General features: G+C 47.1%; 2 protein-coding genes across 2 annotated transcripts in view; one reads left to right on the top strand and one right to left on the bottom strand.

Annotated features, from left to right (window-relative positions):
- Window positions 1-13,957, top strand: part of LOC122385633 (TBC1 domain family member 17-like) — a 101,294-nt gene that overhangs the window by 20,100 nt on the left and 67,237 nt on the right. The gene's annotated exons all lie outside the window — the stretch shown is intronic.
- On the bottom strand, window positions 650-8,077 carry LOC122385637 (innexin inx2-like). Its single transcript, XM_043374018.1, has 4 exons — window positions 7,950-8,077; window positions 3,515-3,739; window positions 2,790-2,954; window positions 650-2,615 (listed from the first exon to the last, which is right to left on the bottom strand). The coding sequence occupies exons 2-4, from the start codon at window positions 3,633-3,635 to the stop codon at window positions 1,705-1,707; spliced, it is 1,197 nt and encodes a 398-aa protein (XP_043229953.1). The 5' UTR covers window positions 3,636-3,739; window positions 7,950-8,077; the 3' UTR covers window positions 650-1,704.

Raw genomic sequence — 13,957 nt, 5'->3', positions numbered from 1 at the left:
TTCGAATTTAGTACCCTTGAATAAAGCACTGGTCTGCAATGGATGTGTGATTTTCTACGCTAAGGTTGTCGCAAATAAAACAAAGTCGACGCCAATCAGCAGCCGAGTCACTGACGTCTGGCTGTCCGACGGTGCCGGGCCGACTGTGGTCTGTCGCCAGTGCTGCGCTGCCGATGAAACGATCTCGTAGATGGCACTGTTCGACGTCTACAACGGCGCACCCGGTCCCAGATCAAATAATGACAACGTCAATTAATGTACCTTCTAAAGACGTCACAATGCAAAAAGTTCTAGACAAGTCGGCGTGTAGGTATATGTTCTGCAAGCAGACCTTTTCTTCTCTCCATCCGTGACTGGCTTAACCAGCGTCACCGACCGTCACCACCATGAAAGGGTGAGGGGGGGGGGGGGCGACAATTGGGTCATGACCTCACGCCCTTACCTTAGAGGCCGCGAAGGCCTATGGAGCATTCGTCGGGTATGCTATCATGCATAGTATTTGTAATTAACTACGAAGGTTAATTATGTACACAACTAAGAAAATTTGTCGAGCTTGCATCTTTCTTGATATTATCGATGGTAAACTTCGTCATTACATTAAAACAAAAAATCATGCATTTTCAAAAGGACGGTATTCGAAAAACTTTCACTTGATCAATAATATTTATTTTTTGAACGGGCGTCCGACATTCAACCAACTCACTCTCATTAGTAAAAAGAAGCATAACACACATTATGCATATTTTCCACAGAGCAAAAGCCATGCGAGTGTGCTTCATGGTACCTTAGCTAGCAAATACGAATAGTTACCGAGATATAGCATGCAGTATTAGTTAATCTTATCGTATATCTATACCTATGTTAACGACATGACAGGCACCCTGAGGCTTGGTTTACCACTTATGAATAATAACAGACGCCACAGCAGCAGCATTCACGTACATTTATCACATAGTTATACCGCAAGATGCCCGGCCGATGACGATAGTTTGCCCTTAGCGCAATATCTTAACATATAATCATATATAACAACACATGGTCAATTTACCACTTAGTTCCAACTTGGTCCAAAGCGGGTTTATCCATATTCTTAGCAATGTACTCTTACGGAATCCCATTGGCGAGCGTCCTTAGCACCCAAGCACAGCCCTGTTTAGTTGCTGTGCGTAGAAAATCCTGCTTACAATGGGATTAGAGCTGGTTCGGTTAGCTCACCGACCGACGAGTCTACCCGTTGACCATTCTTTGGTCCAATTTGACATACCTTACTCTAAGCCAGGTGAGCAATAAGCGTCAACAATATTTCACAATACTATGAAATCACTTGCCACTTATTGCCACCCGACATTATCTTAAATTAAAACGCTTGGAAGCCCACGAAGCCTTTATCCAATCAGATATGGTCCAACTATTAATGCTTTGCACGTCACACTTATGTATAGAATAAGTCTAATAATGTACACACTGATACTTGTCCAAGAAAAACACCAAGCAGCTGTCAGCGACTAAGCGTGGCCGTGCCCAACTCTCAAGCAGTTCCACCTCAACCGCCGAGGGAGCTCAGTTCGGGGTCAAATCAGTGACTTCAGCTCGGAACACACAGCAAAAGCAGCTCGCTCCATTCATTGCGTCCAACTCTTGCCATCCAGCGAGTCATGTTCGGTATGCTTCATGATCGTTTCTCTGTCCGGACGTCACATCCGCTCAGTTGGCGTCGGCTGTGTGCGACACGTTGCGCTTGACCAGCGTTTGTCCGGGGGTGTGCTCGATGGGCGGCGCGCGCGGGATGGTGCCCTCGCCGGCCGGCTTCTTGGTGAGCGTGTGCGACAGCTCGGCCATCAGCTGGCTGAACGCCACCGCGTCCATGTTCTTGGCCATCATACAGAAGAGGAAGAAGTCTCCGAGCCGGACGCGCTGGGCGACATCCTCCAGGTCGCGGGGGTTCACCAGCTCGGTGCTCCTCTTCAGCATGGGCACGCGCAGGGCGGTGGCCGACATCATCACCAGACGCCAGACGAAGGCCAGAGCGCTGACCAGCGCCAGCGTCAGCAGCCAAAACCACAGCAGCAGGTACACCTTCTCGTTGAGGATGTTGAGCGCCATGACGCAGATGGAGTCGATCGACTGCACCGAGCCTGAGCTGCCCACCAGCTGGAAGTTGCACTTGGTCAGCTTCGGGAACGTCTCGGTCATCGGACTGGCACGGTTGCCGTAGCGACCCGAGAAGTAGGCGAGCGCGCGAGGCCCGTACGACAAGAAGTCGCCGTTCAGGAACCGGTCTGTGATGAAGATGTTGGCCACCACGTTGATGCAGTTGAGCAGCTCGCAGGCGCAGTAGCGGTAGAAGTAGCCGTTGTAGGAGCCAAGCGACGCCTGGAGGTACTGGACCGTGTTGGATAGGCGCCGCGCGCGGTCCTCGGCGTCAAGGACAGGCACGCTGGTCTGCTGGAGCAGCGAGGACAGCCGGCGACCCTCGGCCACGCGCCACAGCCAGTGCGGCACGTAGAACGCCATCCCCTGCAGGAAGAGCACGAACGCCACCCACTGGTAGTAGCCGTGGTACTTTTTCTCGTCGGTGGCGCTGTGTGTTCCCACTCCCTGGAACGGAATGTCACCTGCAGGAAGAACAGACCGGGTGTTAGACAACGGTGCCGGCTTTTTGTATGCTTTCCTTAGACAAGGCATGTCATGAGAGTTAAAAAAGGAAAAATATGACTTTGCGGCATGGAAAACAGTAAATGAATTAACCTTCGCTGTGCTCTCTACGATGAGCCATATGCGTTACTCACTGAACGGGTACTTGTCTCCCTTGGCCAGCTGGTGCGGCAGCGTGTACGTTGACGTCACCCAGCAGTACGTGTTGATGACGTCCTTGGAAATACGGTCCGGGTCCGAGTGGTGGCAGTTCACCGGGCTGCCGAACAGACTCGAGGTGCACAGCAGCGCTGACGCTCCTGATCGAAAGCAACAGTTTCGGCAGTCAGCAGAATCGGCGATTGGAGCGAGAGCATAGCAGCGACTAGCGAGTATCTTATTGGAGGGCAGTTTCCAGATTTATTACTGACAAGTCACATCTCACAAATGCCAACACCGGAACCCTCTTCTCTGTTATCTGTTAGAAGCTGGATAATATATTTCTATCATGGGTCTAAGCCGTCTAACAGCGTCAGGCAACTGATAAAACTTTACGATAATCACTCGCAGACACTATTTTCGCCTCACCAATTCATGCAAGCTACACAACTGATTGCCTTCAGCGCCTTTCATATTATGATATTATGGGATGTACGTTACCTATCATGCAATCATTTAACTGCACATCAAAAAACGTTCCCAAGGTAAGTGATCTGAGAATATATTCCCACCATCTCATTATTATTATTATTATTATTATTTTTTGAGACGTAAGTGTTCGCAGTAAAGCCGTCTGAATTCTGACATACCTAATGCCAAGTTGACCCCAGCCATCAGCAAAAGGTCATCGGTACCACATTGACTATGCTGCGTTGCTTACCAAGGAAGATGGTAGTGGTCACGCGATAGTGCAGCTGGAAGAGGCGATTGTCGATGTGCACCCCGCCAGCACCCTTGCCCTTGATGAAGCGGGCGAGACCGGCCAATGCACTCATAGGCATGGTGGCTATCTTAGGTGAGGATCAGCGGTCTTAAACGTCCTCCTTGACCCGCCTTTTCGGGTCTGTAGATTTGTCAAGCGTCTCAGATGCGATTGCTGTTGGAGCTGAAAAAAGAGCAAGCCGGTGAATCATAACAAGGAGTGTGTCGTACCCACATAAACATAACAGGAAAAACATAAATGATGCTTCATATATATCGTTCCTCGATTCGCTCCTTCACTGTCTTTCATCGCCACCTTGGAGGTGACATTTGACAGATGCCTAGGCCCCACTGGAGGTCCATCCCTAACACCAATAAAGCCTGTTGTACCAACAAATAAGGCCATCCACCAGCCGGGCGAGTCAGACACGGCATTATGTCATTCTGTCACCCACAGACCGGAAATGTCTGTCGGAACCATTGATAGAGCCGCCCACTGCTGCCCGTTGAACTGACTGATGCAACTCTTTGCGGGATGTCGGAGTACAACCGAAAATACACAGAGAATCCACCTCGCAGAACGTCTTTCTACGACTTAAAGAATTCCTTGCTCGCGACATAAGAACTAAATTTGGTACAAAACCAGGTTTAAACGATAAAAGTAGTTATTTTTAAGCATCGAGCACCGGTTTCCACACAGAGGGGCATATGCTGAGAGGACTTCACAGGTTTGAGAGGACCCTATGAGGCTTTATTTAACAAATGGGTTGCTTTACGCGTTCGGCGTTTTTAGAACTCCATTTCGGGCTATAAAATTGAGCCACATCCCGGCTTACCCTTATATTTTTTTCCACTCGAACAGCATGTTAAAAACCCGAGGGAAGTTAACGAGGGAATTAACGAGTTAAGAGAAGAAAGAGCATGTTCTAGTAGGCTCCATCTGGATTTGTACGGACGAGTGCAGCTTAGAATAAAAGGAACGCTTAACTCATCTCTTTCCATATTTTTTTTTTCAGTTGCTATGCCAATTTTTAAAGCACTTAGAAATAAACATAAAAAGTAGTGATTTTGATCAATTACCTAATATTTAAACCAATAGTACGCCCTTATGCTATACGTCTCAAACCCACGAGAATCGCATGATTAGACGATGCTAACATTTTATTGGTCGTACGACTGTACATACGGTCAATGGTTATGGTGACATTCGAAGAATATGATATAAGATGGATAGATAACTCTCCTCTTCTTTTTCGAGATTCGATTTTAATTAAGTGCAAAGTAGGTTTATAGAATCTCGTATTCAATCAAGAGAAACACCATTGTTTTATCGCGGTAAGCTAGAACAGCTGTAGGTAGGGAGATAGGTAGGCAGTGACAGGCACTCATTATTCATAAATCATATCATAAATCATGATGACGGGACATCCATGGAAATCATTACCAAATCCAGCAACATTAATGAGACATCACGTACTTATTTTAATTTTAGTCCTCAAAACACGATCATAATCCAAATAATACTATAAAGTTGCGAGCTATGGTAAGACCGAAGGGAGTCGTTAGCAGCCGGCGGAGACCTGTCAGCTAGGCTGTACCGCCGTACACTCGAGCAATGCGGCACAGCATGAGCAGAAATCGCCTTCATCATGATCTTTGAACAAGAATGGACACTGCTGTCCGTCGTTCAGCTGAGGGGTTCAGCCTGCAGCTACAGCCTTCGTCTCACTATGTGTAAAACTTTTTTTTTCACAAAAGCAGGAATAGGTTGAACGCTATGCTATCAGTCGATCGGGAATCATATCACAGACACGCGCGATGCTCCACCCTTTCGATTGGGATTATCATAAGTTTCCGCAAACTTTTTGGGCAAAGTGACCACCATCTCGAAATGCATTTTCCCACACTTTTGGAAGTTTCTGGCTCGAGGAAATGATAACAGCAGCTTAAAAGAACATAGCACTTCAGTGCCAATAGTTCCAGCAAGGCGGTTCCACGGCCAATACCGCTAAAGAATACCGGGAGTGGCCCCCTGCAGGAGCGCTCCAGGCAGCGCGTGATCTCGAGGTTCGAACTTATCCGTGACCAGCGAGCTCCCCGCACTTGACCCTACCGGACTTTTTCATGTATGTATGTAGGATCACCTCAAATCCAAGGTGGTACCGAAACCACCCAAGAAGTCCCAAAGACCTGAAGGGTGCAGTGGGGTCGGCGGTGCGCTGCCTGCCGCCTTCCGTGTGCCGTGCAGCAACAGAGGCCGCGATGATACACCCTAAAATATATGAATTATAATTTCGTCTGACTTTAGTTAGAAGCCCGGTATCCGCCAAACGTGGCAACAACAGGCAAAAGCTTTTGGGGGGGGGGGGGGGGGTTACATACAAAAGTTTTGTAAAATGGCATCAAACTGGGTGAAAGATTTAGACAATTATGAGACCAATCTTAGGTGTGGACCATCGCGCGTCTTGATGTTATGATTTCCGAGTGACTGATGCAAAGCCTTTAAACTATTGTGGACAGATTCGCGGATCCAGATAACGAACCTCCTCTTCAGGGACACAGTTTAAAAATTTGTTTCAAGTTGAACCAAGTTGTTGTTGAAACTATTAAATGTTAAAATTGTAATGGACTTTGATTTCTGGTTCCTTACATAGTGCTGAGTGATTGAAATCTAGATAATAATTCATATGTATCTAGCTATGCCAAAGCGAATGACAAATTTATCGCTGTGGAGTTGAGCAGGAAAACTGTTACTCACGAAAAGCTGGGCTATTTTGGAGCTGCTAGCTATGTTATCAGACATGCTGGCTACTGACAATTACACAGTACCTACAGTAATTCTTGAAGTCAGCCGCACCACAGCCGGACTTAAGCCGTATCAGTCGCGGCGTACCTCAACCGTACTTCAGCCACAGTAAGCCAGGGCAGCTACGAGGCGGCCGGACCTGGCCGTAGGAAGCCGGACTTGAGCTGTGGCAGGGAGCCGGACTTGGGCCAGACTTGGCGGTCCGAAACCACACGAACTCGGGGGGGGGGGGGGGCTACGGCAAAGGCTGGCTAAGTGGAACAGAGCAATATCGACCCAAACCCCGGCTCTGACGGCGTTCCGTTTACACCGGCCCAAGTCTGGCATGTCGGAGTTACCGGAGCAAAACGGGCTTGAGCCAAACCAAATTGCTGGCTGGGAATTGACCTAGAGGATGGATGAGGATGTCAATTGGTTTAGTGAATCTCATTACGAGCGAGCGAGCGAGCGCAGCGAGCGAAGCGAAGTCTTTTCAATATAACGGAAAAATCTCAGTATGAGCGGCCCGGCCCGGCCCGGCCTGTAACGCTTTTGACAGGCTTATATCTCAGCAACCGCTGGACCGATTGGCCTGCGGTCTTTTTTGCTGGGTAGCCCCATCCCTTCTACCCCGTAATTGACTACTTTTGATACATCTCAGTGACCGTCGTGGCACGTACCACGTGAAAAGTCAAGGGTGTTCAAGCAGTTTTGCAAAAGTAGTGATTTTGAGAGGTCCATATCTCAGCAGCGGCTTGAGCGATTGTCTTGCGGTCATTTTTATAGGGTAGATGCATCCCTTCTACCAAAGGTCGGATACTCTTGATCTACGTGAGTGACCCCCACTGCACGTGCAAAATACAAAAAAGAGGTGCCAAATTTGTTCCCATTTCAGTAACTCGGTAATTACTGGGGCGATTTCGCTGAAACTTGGCATACAGGTAGGCACCCACCAGGCAATGCATTCCCATGTGTTGCGGTTAGGGTGCTACTGCACGTGCGCACGTGCAGGGGGCGTTTCCAGATCTCGAGAACGGCTGGGCCGATTGCGCTCAAATTTGGTACACGGTTGGAGACCGGTTAGTAGGGTGCCGTGCAAAAGTCATTTTGGACCCCGTTTGCACGTGCGCACGTGCAGAATGCCGCTTCTAGATCTCAGGAACGGCTGGGCCGATTGCGTTCAAATTTTGCACACCGCTAGCGACCGGTTAGAAGGGTGCTTTGCACAAGCCCGTTGGAAATACCCTCTCGCCCTTCCGCACGTGCAGGGCTCACTATCTCGCTCGCTCGTTCTTCGCCCAAAAGGCGTTTTACTGGTATTTAGTTTACCAGCCCTTCCTCGGTCGTGCTTGATGGATCCACCGTGCGCGGTACTTTCAAAACTGACTGCACGCACTTTGATACATGTCACTTACCTATCTTCTATGTGTGCCTATAGGCCAGATGTTTCCATCCTATACATGCTAGCCAGGCCTGCTTCACAATTTTAGTTCCTGTCTCACAGCGACGGTGTCAAATAAAAGGCACGAATTATGAACAACATTACAGCTCTCATCTCAATGTGCGGCAGGCTTTCCAATTAAACAAAAATCCAAAAGTAGGTACATACCTGTGCGTCCCGTGTGCGTCCTCTGCATGGGACCGGTGCTGCCCGGTCGCCGCGCCGTCTGCCACTGAGGTCGCCCGTCCAGCGGGTGGTGCCGCCCGCACAGACCCCCACAGGGACTCCGGTAAACACTCAAACAATGGTGACGGACAGGACCTCCGTGCCGGACGTCACGTCACCGTCCGACGCGGCCCTGTCGTGTCGTGCCGCGTCACAAGTGTCACATGAGAGACACAAAACGTGTCGCAGCGCCCGTCGGACGGGGATGATCAAACGAGTGGCCGTCGACGCGCCGGCGTTTTTATCCGATACGGGTACTAAAAGGGATCTTTTCTGATATGTTACATACTCATCGACTTACATAGTTCACTGTCTTTCTAGGTAAATAAAAGCTGCATCTAGGCCTATGGGCAAGTCTAATAGAGGACTTTGCCCCGACGCACTCGCTTTCTACATACAAGAGCCCCGTATAAACGGTGACGTAGAGGTAAGTACATGCCTACAACCTCGCAAGTTTTCTTGTTTTGTGCTTCGCGGATATAACCATGTAATTTGATAAAGAGAAGAGCGATTGATACCTTAAGATGTGCGAGACTCAGTTTAATATGTAAAGAGAGAGAGAGAGAGAGAGAGAGAGAGAGAGAGAGAGAGAGAGAGAGAGAGAGAGAGAGAGAGAGAGAGAGAGAGAGAGAGAGAGAGAGAGAGAGAGAGAGAGAGAGAGAGAGAGAGAGAGAGAGAGAGAGCGAGAGAGAAAAAAAGAGTTCAAAACGGTTGCATGTCGCTATGACGGTAAGTGAGAGTCGGTAACACATATGCATATGAATATGAACATCCGTCATACATAGGTATGACATACATATTTACATAAACATATGAAACGCATTTAAATGGATACGGTCCTTCGGGCAACACACGACAGATGGAGATGATCAATCAAAGGGATGCGGAGACATGCCATTTTCTTCCAAAAACGTAACGGGACCGGGTCGGACCGCCGCGCTGAAGTGAGCTCTCGCATATGAAAAAATAAATACTATGTATGTGGACAACGCCTCTAAGTAACAAGCATTATTTTCCCTCCAACCGACTTTTAGCTATGATTTAGCATCATTTTAAATAAGATAAGTATTATTTTAAGTTCATAAGGCGTGCACGCGTCTTGAAAAGAAATTTAAACGTTAAAAGCGACATAAAAATAGCTTATATCATTAAAAATAGCTCGCTGGATGCATACTGCACCCTACTATAAACTTTTAAGTCATTCTCTGCTAATTTTACGTCGTTTATATTTTACTAAATAATTGGCATAAAGTAGGCATGTAACTTTGGAAAAATATTTAGCAAACATTCTACCTATGAATCATTTCAAAAGTTACCTTTGCCGGCTCGTCTATCTAACGCTATCTAACAAACTTTGCAAGCATCCACTTATCCGACACGAGCTAAACAAAATCTGGCACGTGATATGCCACTATTTCGGTGAACCCCATGCCCTACCGCCCAGCATTTCGAGAAGGTACACGTCACTTGGTTCCAGCTTGAAACGTTCTTTGGACTGAAAGCTAGTCAACAGTTTATTTGATCGGCGCTCCGATGAATGTGTGTAGGAAGACATTCATACCAACCTGATTTATTTGTCTTCAGGCCTATTCAAACGCGATGGATCACATGGTACAAAAAAAAACGGATAACATGTATTACATGCATAGGTACCTATATGCCTCGCTAATCTTGCTCCCTTGTGCAGTAATTTGAAAACAAGACTACTTTCATGGTTGTGTCCAAGCCAATGCACTCATTTCGCAAATATTTGATGCATTTAATAGCTGATAACGGGGTTTATTTAATTTACCATGTTGTATGGGACCCTGGGAAATGGTAAGGGCTTGCACTTAACTGCACAACTTGCATCTTACATTGCCACCAGGCACCATGTGAGTGAACTCACTCTGTATCAAATTGGCATTGTCTCAGTAAAAAAAAAATCTGGCTTAAAGGGACTATCCCACCTTTAACATGGGGTTTGAGTTGAGATAGCCAAGTTTGCGGCGAGGTTCAGAAACCACTATCTATCTAGGTTGCAACCCCCGCGGCCTCTTGGTGTTGAAGAAATTCGTTCCCTTCATTTGAAAATGGGCCTTGTGCAAGGCCCTATCTTCAACATGGAGCGACCGTTAGTGTGACGTCACCTCGTTTGGTCATTCTGATTTAAATGGGTTTGTTCGTTGAGAAATCGCTTAAAACTTGGTCTGAACTTTGTTGTGGTGCCTACAGAGTAAAAAGAATCAGCTTTATGACAGTAATGTGGCCTGGGGAAGGAGGTAATTTTGGGCTGTGACGTCACATATTTGAAAGTTTGTGTTTGGAATATGGGAAGCCTAAGATGTTTAATGAAAAATAAATGCCAGAACCATGTTCCTGGTCATCCAATCTATAAAGTCGGGCACAATTTAACTGGTTTTAACAACATTTTAGAAGGTGGGATAGTCCCTTTAAATTTGCATGTAATAAGAGGAGATGGCGGAGGCAGAGAACATGACTGGCTAGTCAAGGACCAGGTGGTGCGTCGTTGTGGTTAGACCCATAGGCGCGGGAGCCGGGGCGGGGGGGGGGGGGGGCAGTGGGGGCAGCTTGCCCCCCAACTCTGGGGCCGTGGGGGCGTTGCCCCCACAGCTTTGAGACGGAATACCACATTTTTTTGCAAATGTTTTCTTTTTTGTTGAAAAAGCCAAGGGATGAAAAATAAGTGGCCTAAAACCGGTGAGAAAACTAGATTTGGGGGTACCCTAGGTTGATCTCTATTATGGTGCGCTCCCCAGTCTGAACGTAGTTCCCGCGCCCCTGGTTAGACCTAACCCGTTGGAAAGGTTGTATCTCGATGACGAAGTCATCCAGCTACTCAAGAGGTCAAGATGGGTATGTTCCTGTCCAATGTGAAAGGTGCTCTCTATTCTCTAACCATGGTCTCATGACTGACCGTCAGACCGGACAAGGAAGCGCAATAAAAATAGAGAAAGGCAGATACCGAGGACAGAGAGGACGGATATAGACAGCAGCCCCAAAAGGAGCATACCTATACCTCCGCGTGGTGACCGATTGATGGGGTGGCCTATCCCACCGGGTCACGCCAGTTCTAATGAGACGGGTTCAGCCGATGCACCCATTCCCACCGGGTCACGCTAGTTCTAATATGGCACAGGATCAGCCGATGCACCCATCAGTAGTTGGTTGAATTTACCCGCGCTCTGTTAGGGGGAAGGGGGGGGAGAAACCGGAAACAGGTTTTCTCTGTTTCCGTTGATACCTATCTAAAGTATTGCAGAATGCAGATATCGTCAGCAAACTTTCAAAACACCTCCGGGCATCAGTCTTACACCTTGTGGCCACTTTTTTAAAGGATATGATAGGTTGGCCACAAATGTCCTGCCATTTTCGACACAAAAAAAGTTTTTTTTTCTGGAGGAGCTGTCACGCCTACAGTTTTGAAGACATAGAAAAGATTATCAACACAAAAAAGGTGTTGCATTAATAGGTTGGGCAGTGGGCTACAAAACTGCTATCTCGGATTTGGGAAAATTTGGGATTTTGACGCCTAAAAATAAAAATCATTTTTTTTTATAATACGCTGCAAATACCAGACATTTTCCAAAATTTGCAAAGAAGGAATATATGTTGCAGAACATCAAGTCTCATCCCATCCCATCGACATACCTAACTTTACAAAGAGCAATAGCTCCATTTTTGCAAAGTAATAGCAAAAATGACTGAAACCCCAAAATTGATGATGGCAAATTTTTGAACCCGATTTTTAGCCGTGCTCACATACCGTACAACTAAGACTATTGGATTACCCATGACGAGCTGCATCGAATAGATAAGGGTGACGATACATATAAGCTACATTCAAAGTTTCATTGTAGTCTGGCTAATCGTTCCTAAGCTTCAGAAGCAGAACATGCCCATGACTGAAACCCCACATTACTTCTGCTGTGGACTGTACCTTCTCGGGCATCGATTTGACACCTTCACACAAAATTTCAAGTCTTAGGTCACCTCAGGTCAGGAGTTATTAAGGTCAAACTGAGGCCATGTTCGAACAAAAATGAGCAAATAACATGAAACCTTGAAACGTTCACAAGAGCTACAGTTACCAAGCAATTTCAAAGTTCTTTATATGGTCATGTAGACAAAAAGCGGCGCTACAAAACTGCTATCTCGGATTTTCAAACTTTTGGGATTTTGACCCAAAAAAATCACAAAAATGTTTTTTTTAAAGAAAAACGCAAAAATCTCAAAATTTTTCCAAATTTTGAAAAAAAACGGAATTTAGGCGATAGTCCCTGCACTCTTCTATATACATACCAAATTTTAGATCGATACCTCCTTTTTTGGCCAAGTTACAGCGAAAAACTGTTCAAAATTGATGACGTCAAATTTTTGAAGTCAATTTATAGCAATTCTAGACCACGTAGCGCAAAGCAAAGACCACCATTGAACTCCCCGTGACGAGCTGCATCGAATCGATACCCATTTTATGCAAAAATATCAACTTTGAAATTTGACCTAATTTGACCTGACCTTGACCTGACCTTCACCAGAACATAATCTTAATTGACCCCACAGGCTGCCTGACCCACATAATCGTATTTGGCATATAAAATGAACCATAAAACATGCATCACATGATATTTTCATATTGTGACCTTCAGTGACCTCAGACCTGACCTCTGTGACCTGACCTGGTATCAGTGACCTCAAATAGCAAAATATGTGTTTGATGAACATTTCCCCATCGATGATTTTCATTGAAATGCATTTTACTGGATTTTACAACGCATTTCTTGAAATACCTGTAAACGGTGAAAATTCGACATTTGACCTGACCTGTGACGTCATCGGTTTGACCTAGGTCAATGAAATTGGGTCACAAGGTAGTTCCCTGTTGGGGCTATCCAACACCGTTTGCCGCTTGTCGCTATGTTACGTGGTTCTCGAGATCTTGGGGGGGGGGGGCAAATTGGCCCCCCAGCAGGGCGCGTTGCTCGGCAGACCCCAACGGGGCGCGGGTTAAGGCCTGTTAACAGTCCAAAATGCAACCATTGACCTGACCTGTCACATCATCATTTGCAGTTGAGTTAGTTCAATGAAATTGGGTCACGTGATATTTTCCCGGTCGGGCTATTGAGCACCGTTTACATTTTGAAAATTGGTCGGTAACTTCCCAGAGATCTCAGGGAGGGGGGCGAAACGCCCCCCCCCCTCCCTGACGGATGGTGAGGTCCGGAAATAGTTCAACGGGGCGCGGATTCGCACAGCATCACTCCTAATCCTCTCATCAAACGGCTCTTAAATGGTCTGATGGAAACGAAAGGAGTTACCCAATAATTACAGAAAAAAAAATGGTAAAGCTAGCCAGAGCATTGCGCTTCGAAGCAGGGTACGGCTCATACCGTAAGCTATAGTTCCTTCATTCGCCGCCAGGGTCATCACATTGGTCTCCAGACTAGACCGGAGGGCAGCACCGTCGGCTTCCTGTTTCTATTTGCCCTGGGCCGGTCACATCTCGCCCTGCAATGGTGACGTTGACTGGGCCGTGCTGTGGCTGTAGGCTGCTACCGGGCGGCCGGCGACGAAGCGAACACCCCATCCGTTCGCCGGTGCAGTAGCGCTACAGACCTTGTATAGCGCGAGGCGAGGGGCCCCCTCCGAGACAGGGTTCTAGTCTCTGTGTTTGATCACACTGCAGGACAGAGCGTAGACGGTCGATGATGGTACAATCCGCTGTATTTTGTCCAGAGCAGGACCAATGGCGCGAGTTGACATTCCAATCAGTGATTACGGGGTGTTTATATTGGACGTATCGCTCAGATAGGGCACACCGACTGACGCGATCCAGCGCTCCAACACTGGACTTACCGAGAAACAAGCCTTATTTATAATGTTTCGAGAAACAATGCAGCGCCTGCATATGGTGCCAAGCATTATCTCTACAAGCCACCATGTAATTCGGT

This window comes from Amphibalanus amphitrite, unplaced genomic scaffold (genome assembly GCF_019059575.1).
Source record: "Amphibalanus amphitrite isolate SeventyFive unplaced genomic scaffold, NRLGWU_Aamphi_draft 000226F_arrow, whole genome shotgun sequence".
Taxonomy (NCBI): domain Eukaryota; kingdom Metazoa; phylum Arthropoda; class Thecostraca; order Balanomorpha; family Balanidae; genus Amphibalanus; species Amphibalanus amphitrite.
Note: the sequence above shows the minus strand (reverse complement) of the source record. Positions and strands in the feature narration are given on the sequence as shown.